Raw genomic sequence first — 19,986 nt, 5'->3', positions numbered from 1 at the left:
TACTACTTCTCTTGCTGCTCTTATTGAGATGCCACACTCCTTTGCCAAGGCTTTAGCACCCAGGTGCAGTTTTTCATGCAGTTTCTTTGCCTCCGTCAATGTCCAGACTCCCGCGGCTGCCTCATCAGCCATGCGATTCCCCTCAATCAGTGGTCCAGGCCCCGTCTGATGACTGCGAATGTGAATTACTGTCACAGTTGCTCCTCACTGCGATAAAGCAACCTCTAGCATCAAGGCAATTTCCGTGTGTGGTACACCCTCTTGTTTCATGGACATGAATAGTTTATACACATATAAGGAGTCCGTGCACACATTTATATGCCGATCTATATCCTTTCGCAGGGCCATCTCTAGCGCTTTCGCTTCTAGCCACTGCACACTTTTACCCTGCTCCTCATACGTCTGGCGCATCCAACTATTCTCTTCTTTCCATGCTACCGCCGCTCTGTTCGTCTTCGAGGAAGCGGCTGTGAAATATGTTGGTCCTGGGTGAGGGGTATCCAAAACTCTACTATCCACACTCAAATCCACCACTTTGGCTGTCTCGGCCCACCTCTGTACCGTGGCTGTGACGATTTTCCCTGGGTATGAGTATACTGCCAATTGTATATCCTCTTCACTCTCTACCACCTTCTGCCATTTCTCCCCATTCCATGGCACTGTGAGCTTATCTGGCTCCTTCCCAAAGATTCCCTTGCTTTCCCGTCGCAGACGCCAAATCATTCCCCCGGCTACCTTGACTTTTGTGGAGAACGCATCCTTGGGAACCTTCTGATATACCCATCGCAGTGGCTTTTCTTCCCCTGTCCGTATTTGATATAGCAATCCTAATCCTCCACCGGTGGTCAGAATCCAACCTGCAATTAATTCCTCCTGAGGGTCCCACCGCCATACTCCTTCCTTTTGCATTCGACGTTCTATCACCTGCAACTGCTCGACTGCCTCAGGGTCTAAACTCCTGGGCTCCCATGGGTCGGTCCCTTTCAGCAACGCATAGAAAGGTTGCATCTCCTCACCGGTGATGCGCACGAATGTCCGCAACCCCTGCAGTGCTCCTACCAGCTTCTGTACATCGTGTAAATTTTTAACCTTAGGTGTAAGTTTAATAGGCTGAGCTTGTATGCAATCACCTTGTATTCTAGCACCCAGAAATCCACACACTGGTCCTCGCTGTACCTTTGCCTCAGCTACCTTGAGGCCCTGTCCCGCAAGGCCCCTTTGGGTGTCTGAAAAGACTTGTTCACACAATGCCTCGGTGGGCACAGCTATGAGGACGTCATCCATGTAGTGGATCATGTAGATTCTCTCCTGATACTGTTGCCTTACTTGCTGCAATGCAGAAGCCACATACCTCTGGCAGATCGCTGGAGAATTTTTCATCCCCTGCGAAAGTACTCTCCACTGCCATCTACTACCTGGTTCTGCGCGGTTCACCGCGGGCAGAGTAAAGGCAAATCTCTTTCTATCATCTGGATGTAGTGCAATACTGAAGAAGCAGTCTTTGAGATCTAAAACAATGACTCGCCATCCTTTCGGGACAGCACTCAGATCTGGTAGGCCAGGTTGGAGAGGCCCCATGTCCTCCATTTGCTGATTTACTGCTCTAAGGTCATGCAGCATCCTCCATTGGTTTTTATCTTTCTTTTTTATAGCAAATATAGGGGCGTTCCACGGGCTCATCGAGGGCTCTAGGTGCCCTGCTTCATGCTCTCGTTTTACTATAGCTCTTACAGCCTCTGTTTTCTCTGTTGTCAGGGGCCACTGCTCCACCCAGACGGGCTGTTCGGTTTTCCACACTAACCTGCGGTGACGAAGCCCCTCTGAGGCAGTGGCCCTTATGCTAAATTTTTCAACCCGATCCCCATCTGGGCAAGGGCGTCTTGCCCCAACAAGGGGCTTGCTACCCCATCTGCTACTAGTATGGTCACTACGGCCGTGAGGAGCTTCCCTGCCTCCTCGTCCATGACTTCGAATTTTACCGGGCAAGTACTAGTCCTCGTCTGTTGTTCTCCTCCTACCCCTATTATACGTTTTCCCATGGCAAGGGGCCAAGTTGGTGGCCACCGTTCGAGTGGCATCACTGTGACATCTGCCCCGGTATCCATTAACATTCCCAGGCATATCCGTGCCGGGCAACTCGGCTCTTGCGGGGTAATCATCACCTCCGCCATGGGTCTCTCGTCACAGCCTATGACCAAGGCCACGCGGGGGCTGCAACCTGCAAATCTTGCTGGTTCTGCTCCTCTGCCTGAAGGTTCACTCCCCCTTGGCCCGCTACGGTGGGCCAAGCTCCTGGCACTGGCACCATGATGGGGGCCATTTGACTCACAGGAGGCGCGAATCCCCCTTGCTTCGCCCTCCTTTGGCCGTTTCCCGGCTTTGTAGTTGGACAATCTCTTGCCAGATGTCCTGGCTTCCCACACACCCAGCACCTCCCTACTGGGCGCGCTCCTCCTCCATTACGTCCCCCCCTTTCCGCTAGCAGGCACCCAGCTTTAAAGTGCCCTTGCTGTCCACACAAGTGACATCTCGGCCCCACCCCGGCCGCTTGCACCATCACCCTTTATTCGCTTCCACAGTCAGGGTTCTGGCAGATGTGCGCTCCCACACCGCCATGCTGATTCAACGCCTCCTGGCGCAAGACATGCCTGATGGTTTGACCCAATGATGCCCCCACCGCCAGGGTGCGGAGGACATCTTGTGTTTGCGGATTTGCTTGATTTCGGAGGCAATCCATAAGGACTGCCTCCTTGGCTGCTTGTGGCAATTCTGATTCTATAATAGCCTTCTGCAACCTGTCACAAAACGTTGTAAATGGCTCTGCTAGTCCTTGCTGTATCTTTTGCCAAGGTTCCGCTTTTTTTTCATACCTGCCCACTTTGCTATACGCTCTGCGGGAACTCTCCGTTACCGCTTGCAGCTCCCTGCCCCTCCTCCAGGAGCTATCCGGACAGGGAATATCCCGGGCATCTCTTTCCTTACTCCATCGAGGCTACAATCTCTGGCTATCAGCCGCCAGTTAGGTAACTCGACTGTCGCTGGGGCGCCCCCTTCGTTAAGAGTCCTGTCTGCCTCCCAGTTACTTCCCCTAGTGCGCGCATAGCCTGCTGCAGCGGCCGCAGCACGTCCTCCGCGGACCCCTCCGGAGCTGCAGCGCTCCGGACCTCCCCTTTTGGCGGTCCCTCTCTTCCCTCCTTCTGATTGGTCCTCCGAGGCCCCGCTGCCTTATGCCTCTTTTTTGCGCGCTGCAGGCGATCTGCCCCGTCTTCCCACATGTGGGCATCGGTTTCTCCCCCAACTTCTCATTCGCTGCTACTCGAGGTTGATCTATACCCCCCCCGTCCTCCCCTCCAGGCACCCCAATCCTCCTCCTCGTCCGACTCCCATCTCAAGGGTTGCCCCGGCAGCCAGTCTCGAGGGTCGGGCAGAGGGCGGTGCCGCTGCCGGCGCTGCTTCCGGCGCTGGTCACCTTTCTCCTTCCGCTCCGTCACTCCCGCTGCGTCCGCTGGCACGTCACCCTCCCCGCGCCTGTGCCAAATCGTCCCAGGGGTATGCGGGGGGCGGGGGGCATTCCAAAGGTCCTGCTGGCTCAACAGGGAACACCGCCGCTTCCCGATCCACCTCTTTGGGAGCCTCAGACTGAGTAGTTGGCCAGGCTACTCCGTCCGAACTCTCCGCTTCTTCCGCATCCCCCGCGATGCTTGCCCCTGTCTGCGTCCCCACTGCCGATCCTGGGTCTATTTCCGGGCTACTGTCGCCTGTAGCACCGTGCAGGCACAGCCGCGCCTGCCGCCACGTCTCCTGATCATCCCGAGCTTTCAATAGTAACCGGTGTATCTTTCTCAGAGCTGTATGTACTGCCGTTTTCTCATCATAGCCCTTTCGGCTGACTCCTCTTTAATTCTCACCCAATTATCTTTATTAAATATGTCTGCGGGACTCCGTATGAGCCCCCGCGTAATCATCCATTGGATGGCCTTTGAGGTAGGCGCCTTCGAAATCGAAGTTCCATGTTCCTTCCCCAATCCCTTCAGTACCTTTACGACTGATTCCATGGCGCGCCCGCCGTCCTGCGGCTCCCCGTCCCACCCCTGCGTGCCCCAAGCTATCTTTTCCCCCCGGCGAACTTGCCATGCCGCCCCGCCGATCACGTCGGGGTCCCCACTTGTTGCTGTACGCTTCTATGGGAGAACTTATCTTGGGCCGCATATCTCCGGGACACAGGGCTCTACCCACCCTGGGGATAGTGATGCACAGACATCAATATGATGGATACAAAATGTCCGTTTATTTAGCTGCGTCACACGCTTATATAGCTCTTCAGCTTCCTGTTCCTGCCACTCCTATGGGGAGGAGTCTACCTTTCCGTCACAGCCCGTGATCTTCCGGTCGCCGATCCCTGTCTATTCCCCTACAATGTACAAAAAACATTTTCACACACGAGACATTTTATACAGTGCTGCTTATTCAGCCAAAGAGCATTTAGCTTGACTGTTCCTGTTGGGAAAAAAAATAAATTCGTTGGCATTTAGAAAGTCTAAAGGTGCAGATAGGTATCTACAATTTGCAGAAGCAACCAAGTTCTAACTAACTTCAATTAACTGAAAATCCAGTTTAAAGGAAAATCCCATTTTATCGTCCACTATGTTGATCACTGCCTGGAAAATTTGGGTGCATCTCAGCCCAGAATCTGCTGGGGAGTGGGGAAGAAAGAGACTACAGGAACTTTGCAGGCACTAGTAGCCTACTGCTCAGCACTGTCTTCCAGAACGCTTTGGTTTCCAGGAAGCCATATTGGGCTTATTTCAACTGCTACACATAAATACCAAGCCACCAGAGAAAAGGTCACAGGATATAGTCTTCCCTGTTACTTAACGGAACACAGCCCTCCATTTCTACACAAAAATGATTCCAGTCTAAGACACTTCCAGATATTAACTGAGCACCAATAGGTACCCAGACACAGGCAGCTAAGGGAGATCCTTACTTTTTCTGCACATGGATTTCATTCTCAATAAGCACTGCTGGAGTACAGTCAGCATTAACACTCCGGAGGGTTTGGGGAGACTTTGTCCCCCATTTAGCTGTCTGAAATCTTCAGATCATTTTGTAGACCAAGAGGCAGTCTTCTAGCATTAAGAGACTACAGATCAGTTCCTTACTACAGTCTCCTGAGAACAGAGGCAGGCCTGCCAAGTACTATGCCGAAAGGTTAAATGTCAGAAGTTAATTACACCGCAGATATATACTGCAAGAGAAACTGTAAACCCAGAAGGTATTGCCTATCAACCTTGCTAAAAAAAATCATCTGAGACTTTGTATGGAGTACTTGATTACTGTACTTGTAACAAGTAAGCGTAATACCTTACAAAAAGAATTACACAAAAGAACAAGACAGATCTATGTACATATACTACATCAAGTGTCCTAAACAACTCCACAGCTCAAGAGAAAAAAGCAAAGACAGAGCGCTAAAATATTAATAATTTTTAGATTTCAAAACAAATCCAAAATGCAAATCACGAGTGGGCTTTTCAAAGGTTTACAATCTTAGCCCCTTCAGTATGAAATTCTCCTTAAAAATTAACACAGCACTACTACTCTTCAGCAAGGAAAACCCCAACAATTCTCTCCTCCTTTTTTAACCGTAACATTCAATTTTGAGGTTTCAGACAATTTTTCATGTCAACAACATTTAAGTCAGAACATTTCCAAGCACTTCACCTGCATTATGCAATGTTTGTTCTTCCTAACGATTTACAAATCTAAGAGACATTTTACTGAAGCTGATTTAAAATACCCCCAAAAAACCAAGAAGATGCACGCTTCCAGGGTTGCGCAGTGATGAACTGTCAACAGGTTTCAGTCCCGGTCATTTATTTGTTGGAGCCCTAGCAGGTGAGCGTCCACTTTGTTGCTGGGCTCTGGCAAGGTTGCCACTTACATGGCAAAGCAAGCAGAGAGGCCCAGCGTTGGTGTGGTTGTGAAAGGGCTGCCAAGGGATTGATGTCATGGAAAAAGCCAAATGGCTTGGGAAATCTCTTTATTTTATGTCATTTTTCTTACCTTGGCATATCCAATCTCCCTCTGAGATGATAGAAGTGGTTCATCCTGCAATGCAGCTGCCCTTGTCTTGGGACGCATGTCCATCTGCGAGAGGTTTCTCAGCCCTGCTCTTTGCCAGTAGCTGTCATGTCCTGTCTTGCCCTGTCCACCAGCTGCCCTTGTGGCAGCTGCTGTGGACAGCTCATGTGGGTGGCGGACAAGCTGATCTACTGTGCAAATAAAGGGGATGAGAGGTTGCCTGTCTGGATGTGTACAGGTCTTCCCTACTGCCCTCAGGTATAAGGCAGTGCCACCCACCACCACCCAGGGACTTGCCCTACACGCTCAGCTTGTGTACAGACAGCTGTGCTCAAAATGCCTCAGGGCTCCTCACATCTCCTGAAAACCTCCCATGTGGCTCCCATCAGCCACCAAGTAGCCCCTGGTCACAGGGTTTGGCCACACCCGTGCCATTCACAGCTTTCTTCATCTGCCAACAGGAAGGAGTGAGGGCAGGAGGAAGAGCAGGAAGAAGGGGAGGGACAGAAGGAAGGAAAAGAGGGAGGGAAGAAGGTTGCATTTGGCAGCTACCTCCAGCAGCTAGAGCCAGAGCAGCTGACAGTCACCGTGGGAGAGGCTCACAATGTCCTCAGCAACTTCCACCACTTCTTTGCCCAGCGGCCTGGCTGTTCTGACAACTTTTCTAGATGTGCTCTTCATTCCTGAAATCGTGAGTTCTGGCTTCTTCCTGGGGAGGGCAGATCCTGTTTGCAGGGCATCCAGCACGCTTCATGCTGCAGGTGCCTGAGGGATGAGACCTCATACAAAGCATGTGGTTCAGGACCCGTGCCAGGTCTCTGAGACGTAGGGGTCTGAGGGCAGCCCCTGGTGCCTAGATCACTCTCAGAGAAAAGCACAAGCCCTGAGCTGGGAGCTCTGAAGCTCTCCTTTAGTCTGCAGGGGATTTTTGTGGTGTATCTGTAAACATTTTGTAATCTCCTGCCTAACAAAATGGAAGGGGTTGCTGGTAGGTTTAAACTAGGTTGCCAATTTGAGCCAATTAATTAATTGGAAGATGATTTTAGCAGCTGAAACAGGCGGAAGATAAACGGTTTGCTTAAAGCAGGGGCTAAAGGCAAGCTGAAGTAATTGTTCACAGCAGCAAAGACTCAAGGCTGCTGAAGCCATTCTGCTCAGCTGCAGTGTTCCCGAGCTGAAGACACAGAGCGCTGGACCTGGGTGTGTGGGCAACAGTGGGTGAGCAAAGAGTGAACAAACACCTTATAACTTCTTCCCATATTGTAGTTTCCTTAAGCAGGAGAAGATCATAATCTTAATAGGTTTGGCACAGGTGATTAAAAGCAGTTGCTGCGAGCACTGACTAGAAGATGGAAAGTTTCAACTAAAGTCTTTTTCCTGTGTCTTCTGCCCATGAAGCCTGCTCTTCTCACAACAGTTTGAGAGGCTTGTTCCAAAGCCTGAGTACTTTCATCCAGCACTGAGGGGCTTGGCTGAGGGTTGTAGAATGGCACTCAGATCACTTAATGCTAAAACTTCAACTTTGCCCTTTGTGACCAAATCCTTCCTTGCCACCCAAGTCAGTCCACACTCCTGGGATTTACAGCACTTACTTCATTCTCCTAGCTGTCGAGCAAAGAAGAATTGGAGTAAAGCAGGCGTTACTGATGTATAAGGAGAAGTTTGCCTCAGCTCCTCCAAATACGCTCTGGGGACTTGGTCTCTGCCCAGGGCCTGAGAGCATGGTCTAGGTTTCCTGCAGCTGCATGAAGGTGGGTACAAAGTCCCTGTGGAGGTTCTGGTGGGGCAGACACTTGCCAGCCACCTCTACCACTGGGTTACGGTGGTCCTGGTGCTGAACATGCTGTTGGCATCAGCATATTACGGTCGTGGCTGTGCCTTGAACTGTTTGTAATCCCTTTCTCCAGGGGATTTGGCAAGGCAGCTTGCTTAATGAGTCGAAAATAAGCACCCTATCCTTTGGTTTGGGTAAGATCTGGAAATGTGCATCCTAAAGGCTAAGGAACCACCTGGGAAAGAAGAATGTTGCATAACTGGATTTCTCCATCTCTGGAGGCGTTATGACTCTAGGTCGTCCAGCTGTATTATCTCTGTGTACAAAAGGGGCAGCTGCCTCATATCACAGCATTCAGAAGGACAAAGAGTTTCTCAGTCCGTAGCGGAATCCAAGGTTGCCTTCAGTGGACTAATATGGTAACCACAAAAATATTTGTCATTTCAATTGCTAAGACAGATGCGAAAAAGCCAGAAGGTCCTGCCCGCAGCTCATACGATTGCCACATCGGGGTGCGCTGATTAAGAGCTACCATTTTTATTCTGTGAGGCTGGGTTTCATTCTTGTAATCTATTTCATTTGAAGAGTCTTCTGCATATCTGGATAGCCAGGCCTACGTGGAAAAGCTGAAACGAGCTGAAAGCAGATATGTTTGCTTTGTAAAGGCTATTTAAAAGACTTTTTTTCCTTAGACTGTTGTCCCCAACCTGCTGTGTGTTTATTGGAAGCCTCTTGACCCTTTCCTCAGTTTTATGACTCTTCTGAACCAAAGCCAGTAATCAAACCACGCAAACATACTTGTCTGAGTGAGAAATCGCATCCTGCAGAAAGGAGAGTTGGGGAGTGGTAAGAAATGAGAAGTGATACTTCTTCCCCCAACCTCTTATCTCACCCCACTTGTGTTGGATTTGAATGGAGCAGCGGTGAGGTTTTCTCCAGGACCTTTAGCTGCAACGCACTCATGGTGTCATTGCACGATTTATTACAGGGACTGGATTAGTTTTCAAGTGTCAGTCTTTGGTTGTTATTAGAGGCAGCAAAACAGCAGCACTTTGGACAACCTATTTGCACTCAGATATTTGCAAGGTCTCAACCGCATCCTTGATTTAATGTATCAATTTGTGTAATGTAACCAATGAACTTTCCTACAAATGTGGGTGACACAAATGATGTAACATTTTCTGAGTATTGTAAATCAGAAACGTTTTTCTCCACTTGCAAAAAGCCTCCAAGGAAATGGAAATGCCGTGACCTGTATGAGTTGGCACTTGGATGGTGGCAAAGGCTGGCCTGGGATACACTGGCGATCAGAATGCTCTTAGAGTCAGTGAGGCTGTCTTACCTCTGGAGATTTGCCTGCGAGCCCAAGACCAGCCAGTGATGAGGGATAGGTCCCCACAGCAGCACCAGTCTCCACGCAGTGTGCGTTAAGCCGAGAAACTCCTCATCATAGGATGCTGCATAGACTAAACTTTGCACAGGTTCAAGAAACAACTGGGCTGATTTGAGGCAGAGAAAAGCTGCTGAGTGTGTTGTAGTGCAAAGACACCGTTTGCAGCTCAACACTCTGCAGCATTGGACATTGTGCTCTCATCCTCTGGTGTAGGAATCTGCTGGTGGAGAAAAGGTAGAGCCTAGATGTAGCTGTCCTTGTGTTCCCCATCCCACCAAAAAACCCAAGGCAAACTCCCAAGCCTGGGTGAGAAGAATGGGGTCCCACCTGCTACTGGAGCAGCAGCTGGTGCATTGTGCAGCTCTGGTGTAGCCAGCGAAGGAAGACCCAAATAGCTGGAGCAGCAATACAAGTCCTCCTTCCCAGGAGAAGCTGGGAGCCCCAACCTTATTTCCCCTATCAGAGAGTAAAACTGGCGGTATTACCTCTCTCTCTTCAGCTTGTTCTCTCTCCTTTCAGGGTAACATTTTCACGTGGCCTTCATTAAGGCCATGTCTGTGCTGTTTGTGCAGCTGAGCTGCCTTTGACAGCACTCCTTTCAGGTATCTGCCACACTGGGTGTGAAGCAAACATGCCCTACTGGGATAAGCTTCCCTGTTCATCGACACCAGCCTTCAGAAATGTCTGAACCAGCCTCCTGAGCACACTGATGTGGGGAGGGCATGAATGGCAGTGACACCAGGAGGCAGGGCCACAGGCAGGCTTTTTTTGGGTCAAGATCAGAGGCAGGTGCTCCCAGCTAAATACCCAGTTTCAAGTGGAGGCTGGGAAGAACTCAGAGGTATCCCTGGGCTATTGCCATGTGCAGTGCTAGCGCCAGAGGTGTGCGTGGCCTTTGGCTCTGCCCTGGATAAGCCGATTTATCCCATGCTTGCTTTCTCTCCCACTTTCACTTGCAGATCTTTGGGGGCCTTGTCTGGATCCTGGTGGCATCCTCGAAGGTCCAGTTACCCATGCTGCAAGGCTGGGTGATGTTTGTCTCTGTGTTCTGCTTTGTCATGTCCATCACCCTCCTGTGCCTCTACATCTGCGGTGCACATGGGGGCAGTAGCTCCTGGGTCACCTTGGTAAGTGGATGGGACAAACCTCAGGGCCTCTCCCCTCCCTGGTACCACTGGTATACAATGGTCTCCTTTGCTGCTACTGCACACCAAATTGCCGGCTGGGGCTTGCTTGTGTGGGTTCCTTTTTTCCCCCCTTTGCAGTGTGCTCCCTCCTGGGAATGACTGTGTCATCCTTGGTTCTTAGGCTGTCATCTGCCAGGAGACAGCATCTCTGTTCTACCTCAGTATGGCCGTGTTGGAAGCCTACTCCACCTATATCAGCTTTGGTCCTGCCAACGCCGTGATGATGACCGTCTACCAGGAGAACGTTGCTGCTGTGGTGAGTGCCTGGCAAGCAGGGGAAGGAGAGGGCAAAGCAACGCAGCAGGAGAGGGCAAAGCAATGCAGGAGGGCTGATGTGCAGGAGGTGGCAGCACCTAATGGTTTTTAAAACGGCTGAAGGCTCAAAAAAGCATGTATTTTTGTTCTTAAAAACTAGGATCACAGAAACATCTCCTGTGTCTAGTTTAAACGAGTTGAAGATGTTGTTGTGTCAGCTTGAGGGTTTCTAATGTTATTTTTAACTCTTTCAGAGGGAAATGAGCACGCGCATGTCGCCCTCCATGAGCGAGGATGCCGTGCCCAGGCTGAAGCCCGCGCTAACCTCGAAGCTTGCATCCCGGAGTTGAGCACAGAGAGGCGTCACCCTGTGAAGGCTTGGTGTGTTGTAGCAGCTGGTGCTGTGAGGTCTGGCGGCTGGCAGCAGGGGGGAAGCGGCTGCTGGGGGGTTCCCTCATTTGCATAGCCCAGCCCCCTCCGCGTGCATCGGAACGCCTGGGTCCCCCCTGTGGCAGTTTTTGACCGGTCCCTGCCAGTTGGGTCAACGGACCCAGCGCAGGCGGCGGATCCCGCTGGGGCTCCTCTGCCTGGGGTAAATCCCTTGGTATTTGTGATTCAGAAGAGGTGAAAACCGAATCTACGGGTCTCCTTAGACAACCTTCAGGAGCTGTGGGCTGCAGATGGGGGGGCGCCCCCCTTGTCTGCTCCAGTGACTGGTCCCATTGCTGGTCAGAAGTGGAACAGCTTGAACAGGTGAATCTGCCATTTCTCTCCTGGCCGTTGTGGGAGCTGTTTCGGGGGTGAGGGAGTACCTTGAACTCACTGGTTATATTGACGAACTCTCGGTTGCCTAAATATGGGACCGAGGCTGGCTCAGACATGGGTGTCTACATTAGAGACATCCATGCTTAGTCAGATGAATCCCACCCCAATCTCCTGTGCTCCTCATCAGGTCTATGACAGCTCTGCTGTTAGCCTTTACTGAAGCCAAGTACGGTTTCTGTCTCTTTTCTTTTTCTTTTTTTTTCTTTTCTTTTTTTTGTTTTGTTTTGTTTTGTTTTGTTTTTGTTTTTGTTTTTGTTTTGTTTAACAGAAAGGAAACCCAGTCTTAGACATTCATTTGTGGAAGAAAGTTTGTGTTTGAAGATCACGCTTGGATCTTCAAGTAAGTCTAATTAGATGCCTCTTCCTCTCCTGTTCATCCCTCACAGGCTTGGGCACTGTCCGTTTGTCCTGTTTCTGAGGACCGCTGCCCAAGGCACCTAGCATTGCACATGGACAGCCTGTATCTCCCGTTGCACCGTGAATTTTGTTAGCAGGAGTGAAGAATTTTTAGGGTATAAGCTAACTGAATTGCACTGAAGTGAAAAAAGCGCTGTATAACTTCCAAGAGATAAGAACGGAATACAATTGGAAGACAAATATTTTGAGCAAAAGATGCTGAAAAAGCATCTTTGAAAAATTATGAGCATAGCGCTATGGTTTTTTATTTAGGATTTTTATATGTTTTAGATTTAGAGTTTGAATTTCAACAAATTGAGTTGAATTGGTGTGGATAACATATTCAAAGGGCCACGTATTTCTTTCAAAGAAGAATAAACAAAGTAGCACCTGCAAAGACTGTTTTGGCTTTCAAGTGTTTTTGTATTTTTGAACCCAAATCTGCAAGTTCCTGTTAAATTAAAGTGTTCTAGAAAAATGTCACAGATTGTATGATCCACCCTTTCTAAAAAATTATTGTTGATGTTGCTTGGTTGGGCTGAGGCCCCTCAAGACATATATCTCCTTTTGTTCAGAAGACTCTCGGGCTGCAGCAGGCACCCAGACATCACAGAGATAATAGAGGATCCCGAAAAGAAGTCAGCAAGTTACAAAGGAGGAATGGGCAAGTAAAAGGCGAAAGCCTGAATCCCATCTGTCCTAAGCAATGATCTGCTCAGCTCTGGGCTGGTGGCACAGGCCACCTACAATTCAGGGTCTCGGGCACAAATCTTGCGCACTTAGGTGCTTATGTCCTTCCTCACAAAGGAAAAGAACATTAAAAGGAGATGCCTGTTACTTAGTTCAGTAAAGGGAAAAGAAACTTCTGCTTAGGTCTGTTTGCCTCTTTTGGAGGCTGGACTTGAGCACAAAGGAGACGAGTGCCCTAGTAGCAGGCCGCTGAGCAGGCTGAGGGGATGCAGGGAGTCTGCTCCCAGGGAAGCTCTTCCACTTTGTATAATCTAGTTACTCTTGTACTGGGGGTTTGAAGCCAAGTACCCAGCAGGCACACCATAACTCTCCTCTCTCTCTCTCTCTCTCTCTCTCTGGCCCATTAATTGTCCTGATACCACTCCAGATCTCCTGAAAGTGGGACGCCAACTGTTAAAGGGAGATTCTCGCCTCAGGACGCCTGCAACCTCAAGCTCAGCCTCGCACGTGGTCCGTGAGAAAGCCACGGCTCCAACTGCAAATCTGAGTAAGTAGGGGATGCAGATATGGGACTTTTGCAGGGAGCACCTCAGCCGCTGGGCTGTTGGACAAGGTGAGACCTGTGCCAGCCAATTCACCTTTTAGTGCCAAATGCCTTTTGATAGAGATGCAGGTCTCCTGGGGACTGTGGGGACATGCTCCTCCTCCATCTGGAAAAGATGGCTGAGCTCCTGGCGTAAGAAGGGCACTGAGGTTTAGAGGTCAGAGTTGAGGCAGGTATGGAAGATGGCAAGAGCTGTGATCTTTAGTAAAAAAAAAAAAAAGTTTTTTTATATTTAAGAAGCTTTTTTTCTCTCTTCTGCTCATTCGTTATGGAATATGAGTCAAATAAGAGAAACCGATGCTATACACACTGCACGCTCTTAAGTATTTTTTTTAAAATATGTGTGAGGTCAAGCTGGAGCAGGCTTTGCAATTTGTGTATCTACTGCAGCAAATGTTCTGCTCTTTCTGGCTGTTTTCCGTGGTTTTCAGCCCGCTTCACCTGTACGGAAGGAAATACTGTGCCTATGGAAAGGCCATTATAAATCTTCTCTTAGGAGATTTTTTTTTTTCTTGGTGCTCTGCTTGTAATTTACAATCTGTATTATTTATGCCAATGTTGAAAATAGTTTTCTGATGCCCTGGCTAAAATATTCTGAACATACTCCAGCTACATTCTACTATGAGCACTTCCACCAAACATCCGTTTTTATTTAAAGTAATTTTTCATGACATAACATGCATCATAGCCAGAATCCTGTGTTGCTGTTCAATGGTTTTCTTTACAGTTTTCCAGCTGTATTCCTCCTCCCCATGATAGAGTGTTGCCAGACTGATTAGAATACACAAATTGTATTCCCTTAATCTTCCTTCATAAACAGTGCCCTGTAATCCTGTCATCATTGTTGTTGACCAAATCAAAACATTAAAGAAAGCCTTTCTCTCAGGCTGAACAAAGACAATCTTCAATCTAAAATATTTAGAATGCTTAGAGATATTTTAAGGCTTTAATTAATGTACTTAATTTAATTCAATAATTTTAAAATTTATTTTTAAATTTTAAATTTTATATTTTAAATTTATTTAATTAAATTAATTTATTTAATTTTAATTTTTAAATGTAAATTTTTTTAAAAATTAAAAAACGGAAAGGATTTAGTTTTAATTAGGAATTAGTTAAATTAAAGCAATAAAAATATCAAAATATTTGTACCCCTTTTTTAAAAGAAGAAAGGAATTTGACAGTTATCAAAATTAAAGCATCATTTCAGACAGAAAGTAGAAAATTCTGTTTTTCCACTATCTGGCCATGTTTGAATTAAAATCAGAAATAGTTTCAGTGCTCTCTGAACTTTGTGTTTTGGTGACCAAATCACTCAGAAATTTTTTTTTTTTGTGCTTTACAGTGACATCTTTTAATCCTTTTTGAGCAGTGTTGAGTGGATATGTCTCTATATTCCTTCTGTTTATATATCTGTATTTGTATGCAGGCATAGAAAGCTAAGGGAACGTCTTTATCTTAGCCATGCAAATCTGACTGATTTGGTTTCACTGTGGTATATGGACATTGGGGAAGTTGGTGGTTAATGGGCTCAACAGTGGAAACTCAGCCATAAACAACTAAGCAGGACCTTGCAGATAGCGGTGGCATTTTGAACATTTGCTTGCTTTTACGTACCTAGCTATATAAATCCTGGGGAAGCTGTGTTTTAGATGCCTTCAATCTCTTTTGGTCCTCACCTGTCGTTATGATTCCGAGATTAGGAAGAGCCTGGAAGAAGGGGGAAATGCATGCCCAGTCCCTGTTCCAATAAATAAACCACAATTATGAAAAGAAAATAAAACCCAGCATCTGATAGAGCAACTGGACAGAGGTTGCCCAACTTTGCCCAAAACTCTAGATTGTAGAACTTACTTTTCTCAGGTGTGTTGGGTGCAGGGGTTAGGCAGGGTCTCCTGATGGAGGCAGGGGAGCTGTGGGAAATTCAGGCCTGTTTGGATTCCACTATGTATGTAGCAACGGGTGACAAAGACGTGCAGGCACCCTAAACTGGGTGAATCTGTGGAGGAGCTGGAGAAGGCCCTGATAAGCTGAGAGGACAGGAACCCCATCTCCTCCCCTGGTTCTTACAGCTGGACGCAGTGCGTGTCCCAGGTGGTGTGATGGGGAGATGATGTGCAGCCTCCTCCCAGTTCAAAGCTAAAATCTGGCCCTGCAAATCCCAGGTGGATCCTTTCTCCAGTAAAGCAGAGAGCAGAAGAGAGCTTTCCTTGGGCTGCTTTTGTGTGGACCCTGATGTCTTTTGTGTAGTGTGAAACACCCACCCTGGTCTTTGGAGAGGAGCCAGGCACCGAGCTCTTTTAAAGCTGACCTGCTTCTAGGCATGCCCAGAAACAAGAGTTTCACATAGCTGAGACACTCTGCTGATTGAGAGCGGGACTTCTCAAGTGAGGTGGCAGATAGGAAGAGTGCTACTTCCAAAATTCCCCCCGTGGAGCTGGGGCCCTGGCATCCTTTCATAAATCCTGCTCCAGCCGCTGCAAGGTGGACATCGCTTCCCCAAGGAGCTTGAAATATATTACTTTTAATGTGTTGTAACAAAACAGTAGATGTACCTTATAATACCGTATCTTAGGTGTACTGTTATGTAAGCTGTGTTTAAAGGAAATGAAAATTCTGCAGAGTTTGTTTTGTATTTTATTTGGATTACAAGCCTTGTCTTGCTTCCATGTTGAGGCATTTCATTACAGGTTGTCTGTTCCTCCCTTCTGAAATTCTCTAAGTAATAGGAAGTTGTTGGCTTTCGAAGTCTGGGCACCTGGCACGCTGTGAGTCTTTGCTCAAGTTGGCAGAATACGGTGTGACCGCAAACCCTCAAGGATTAATAGGCTGAAAAAGCACAGGCTTCATGTCTGTCCTTAGTGTTCCTTAATGCTAAGAGTGCTACTGGGGGGAAAAACAAGCAAATGACAGCAGTCGTAACTTGACATTCATTGCTTTGAGACCCACCTTGTCTTTCTTTATAACTATAGAAATACAGTTTAGGCAACCTATCAATATACTGGGTAGGGTTTTACTGTTCGTTTCAGTAGATGGCACTTGATCTCTATTAAATAGTTTTTTGTAATAATTTCAAGGTATGCGTTACAGTAAATATTTGACTAGCTTTATGACAAATTTTGCTTTTGATCCTGGGATTGCAGGGCTGCTTAGTTAGTTGCCTCTCAGATATGTTTCTCATTCTGGTGGTTTTCTCTTCCCTGTTGAAAACATGTAAAACTGATTTAAAATGTTTTATGCACATTAGAATGAAAACCATGTGCCTTATATTAAGGGTGATTGTGCAAAAGCTTTCAGCTGAATCAGGTTTAGCATGTGATTTAATGCGTTTGCATATATGCTGTGGACACATACCTGCAGCATTTGCTGCTGTGAATGCATGCCTGCGGGGTTTGTTGCTGTGCACCAGCCAGCCTCTCTCCTCCTTGTGCATTGGAACCAGATTTAGGAGATGTGTTGAAGAGGCCTCTGAAAGCCCTTTGTTAAACTTCTGCCACCAACATAACGGGACGGCTGGGATGTTGACCTAGTCTATGACGGAGTTCACTCCCTTTCTGTGTCCTGTTAAGTCATCCCTGCCAAAGATGATGTTTTCCAGCTTCTAAAAGTACTTCTGACCAGCCTATTCATTTCTATTCAAGCACACCAGGTAGTACTGCCAGGCATATGAGAAAACTCCTGAGGTGACACCACATGCTTCCTTATTAAAGACTTGTCTGTAGGTGGATTTACACATCACGGAGGTTTTTCCAAAACTGTCATATACAAGTTGAGTATCATGTTATACATCTATTGGTATTTCTTGAACCTCCAGTCTCAATGTTTCTAATGAGGTTGGAGTAGCAAAGTAGCATCCTTCCATCTCTGATCGAAAGAGCCTTTTGGTTTGAACAGAACGATAAGTTGTCCAGACTGTTCTCTTCTCCGTGAACATGTGTTCCCCCAACAAAGGTCATTTCGGGATGAGAAGGGAAAATTGCTGGGAGCTGTTCTAAAGTGGTGTTAGAAGAGCTCAAACTGCATATAGAATCACAAAAAATAATTAGGTCAGGCTAATTTCCGTACGAAGAATCTCTGTAAGGTATATAAAGCAGGAAAAAAACCCCACCTTGTAATGCTCTTTGTCTGTTTCAACATCTGCTCGTGGCTGCTCTGCAAATCCATGAATTAAAAACAATGAAGAAAAATGCTGGCTCAGGATACAGTGATATGCAGAGTCTACATGATGGCTCTCAGCCAATCTCAGTAATTAGTTTGTAGTGACTGTTTTTAGAGATGATCTTGACTGACTGTGGTTTCACAGCACGCACAAGCCACATTCCATATTTATTTTGAGATCTGCAGTGCTTATACTTTGCATGAATGCAGTTCATATTACTACCAAAGCTATAGTATTTAGATGAGATTGGAAAACTGCTTAATGAGATAAATTTTGATTATTTGATAACAAACTTTCTTCCAAAGTAAGAAAAGTAGGTGAACTAGATGAGCAAAAATCAAGATACATAATTAGTTTAGATCACACAACCAGCAGTATGAATTGAGGGGATCAAGTAAAATCAAGTTTAGATCTAAATGCAGGGAAGCAGGATCTGCGTTGAAGTTCTTCCCCAAAGTCTTCTGCCTGGTATTGAGCTGGAAGTCTCCTCACCCAGCAGGTTTGAACAGTTGATGGTCACCCACACTGAAAGTTTTGCTCCACGTCTTCTCTGACTGCATGTTTGCCAGCTGCCAATTTATCAGCTGTTACTGCGCTGTGCAATCAGCTGCAACATGATTAACAGATCTGTCTGATGAGAGAGCACAGGCAAGCAGTCAGGTAGATGTCCACCCAAGAGTGACAAGCGATAGCTTCTTTGGCCAGCGCAGTGGGATAGGGGAGGGGATGCTGATGCCAGGCATTGCTGTGCTCAGGTTCTCACTGTCATTCTGGGAGCACAACTTGCAAGTCTGAGCTTGATGACTAAACTGCATATAAAATAAGAGGGGGTGGTTAGGTACTACAATCCAAGATTCACAGCAGAGAGCATGCCAGGCAGGAACGCACCTCTCCCAGTCCACAGGAGAGGCCAGAGAGGCGTGCCCGTCTCCCAGATTTGGCCACCTACTTGTACCCTGCTTGCACCCATGCACGTGCCTCACATTCACTCTGAACCTCTGTACCAGAGCCAGACCACCTCTGTGAGTGCCAGCAACCAGCACGTTTCATTGCTTTGAACTATGGCCAGCACTGGTGCTACCACCCACCCTGTTTTGTGTGGCAGCTGAGCAAGTAGAGCTCGGGGAAAAGATCTGAGTTCAGTGCCCTCCTTAGACCAAAGGAGTTCAAATCCACACCTCTCACAAGAGTTCTCAACCACTGCAACCTACAGAGCATCATCAGCTTCCTCCAATGGCTTTAGACCTCGTGGTAGTAGAGGGTATCCGTCAGACGTGGGCAGAGGCAGAGCACATGGGAGCAGCTTCTCTGTCACACAAAGAATAGAGCAGTCTACGTGGAGGAGAGTCCTGATCCTTGCTCCCAGGATTATATCTGCATTTACGCAGTTACTGTTGGATGTGAAATTTATAGCAAAGTGCAAGGCAAGAGTCTCATGTATAGTAATAGTAAATCGCATAGTAAGTCAAAGGCCAGGGACTGGAACAAAAACACGCTGTCAGCTGAGCTTGACACTGTGAATTGAGTACATTCCCTGCTGGGAGCCTTTGCCCTCAACATGGGTCATTTTTTAAAGGGTGTTATCTGAAGAAAAGCCGGAAATGCTGAAGCAAGACTTCATCACTTCTGAGCAGCTTCTTTTTCTTACATTTGTTCGTGCATGTGAGCAGTCTGGTTTTCTTTCCTAGATTGCTTGTGGTGTACAAAAACAATCTTGCAGGAACAACCCCGTATTAAATAGAAAAGAAGTAGCATTAATGTTTCCTGGAAATATTACTGCTTACGCTGTTAAAGATTGAAACTGGAGATGTAGCTGTGAGTTAAAAGTTTTAAGATAAATTAAACTTAGTCTTTTAAAAATACAGATTCTTTCAATAAAGGGCATTACAACTGAATTATCTCTACTTTTCCAGCTGTTTCTAATGGCTTTGCTGCAAGTTCTTATGCAGTCAGGCCCCCTCTCTTCCCTTGGGGTCTCTAAATAAAGCTATCTACAGGGACAGCATGCTACTTATTCCTCTAGCAGCTGCACTGGAGTGGTGAACTTATATTATTTTGTGTTTTTGTCTCTTTGCTGTGTAACAGGATGCTTTTGAAGGCACGGAAGCTCAGCAAATTGAAGTGTTTTACATTCTGAGGACAAGCTGTCTCTGTCAGCGCTGTTTCATTTACAGCTCTGATTCACTGGGTGACTATATGCAAACCTAGCATCAAGAATGATTTTTATATCTATATATACACACACATAGATATATATTAAGAGGTCATGTTTATGGAGTCAGAAGATAGGTAGTTCTGTGGTTTCTATACTTTGGCAGCTATGAAAGAGTGGTGAAGTTGCAAATAAGAAAGACTTACACAAAAAGACTAAATTAGCTTAAAAGATTTACTAAACTCAGATGCATCCTGAGTTTTAGGAATCCAGTTCTGCTCAGCTGTCAGTGTTCCTGTCACAGGTATTACTGACACTTCTTCCTTTTTTCTATGTTGTAACCTTACCATTTAGATAGCACATGGACAATCAAATGCACGCAGGAAAGTTTGAGCTTTATTCTTATAGAAGGAAAAATATTACATGCTCAAGTGCAAGCAAAATTTGACTTTTGAGGCCAGAAGACC

The 19,986-nt window shown here is 46.9% G+C and overlaps 2 protein-coding genes across 2 annotated transcripts in view; both read left to right on the top strand.

The window, feature by feature from the left end:
• Positions 1-5,133, top strand: part of LOC142055648 (syntabulin-like) — a 76,125-nt gene extending 70,992 nt beyond the window's left edge. The window contains 1 exon segment of the mRNA XM_075089764.1: positions 5,102-5,133. Coding sequence (XP_074945865.1) covers positions 5,102-5,133 — 32 coding nt within the window.
• A 1,555-nt stretch (positions 5,134-6,688) lies between these two features.
• On the top strand, positions 6,689-13,770 carry LOC142055646 (myelin and lymphocyte protein-like). Its single transcript, XM_075089763.1, has 4 exons — positions 6,689-6,775; positions 10,211-10,378; positions 10,560-10,694; positions 13,708-13,770. Exons 1-4 carry the CDS (start codon positions 6,689-6,691, stop codon positions 13,768-13,770), a joined length of 453 nt encoding a protein of 150 aa, XP_074945864.1.
• Positions 13,771-19,986: the final 6,216 nt, after the last annotated feature.

The sequence above is a fragment of the Phalacrocorax aristotelis genome, chromosome 3 (assembly GCF_949628215.1).
Source record: "Phalacrocorax aristotelis chromosome 3, bGulAri2.1, whole genome shotgun sequence".
In the NCBI taxonomy this organism is placed as follows: domain Eukaryota; kingdom Metazoa; phylum Chordata; class Aves; order Suliformes; family Phalacrocoracidae; genus Phalacrocorax; species Phalacrocorax aristotelis.
This window is presented reverse-complemented; position numbering and strand designations above follow the sequence as displayed.

What these genes read in the sequence shown, in the direction of transcription:
- LOC142055646 (XM_075089763.1), top strand. Translation starts at nt 6,689, where the DNA reads ATGTCCTCAGCAACTTCCACCACTTCTTTGCCCAGCGGCCTGGCTGTT. An exon ending in TGCTCTTCATTCCTGAAATC is followed by an intron (nt 6,776 to 10,210) that starts GTGAGTTCTGGC and finishes TTTCACTTGCAG; the next exon opens with ATCTTTGGGGGCCTTGTCTG. An exon ending in GTAGCTCCTGGGTCACCTTG is followed by an intron (nt 10,379 to 10,559) that starts GTAAGTGGATGG and finishes CTTGGTTCTTAG; the next exon opens with GCTGTCATCTGCCAGGAGAC.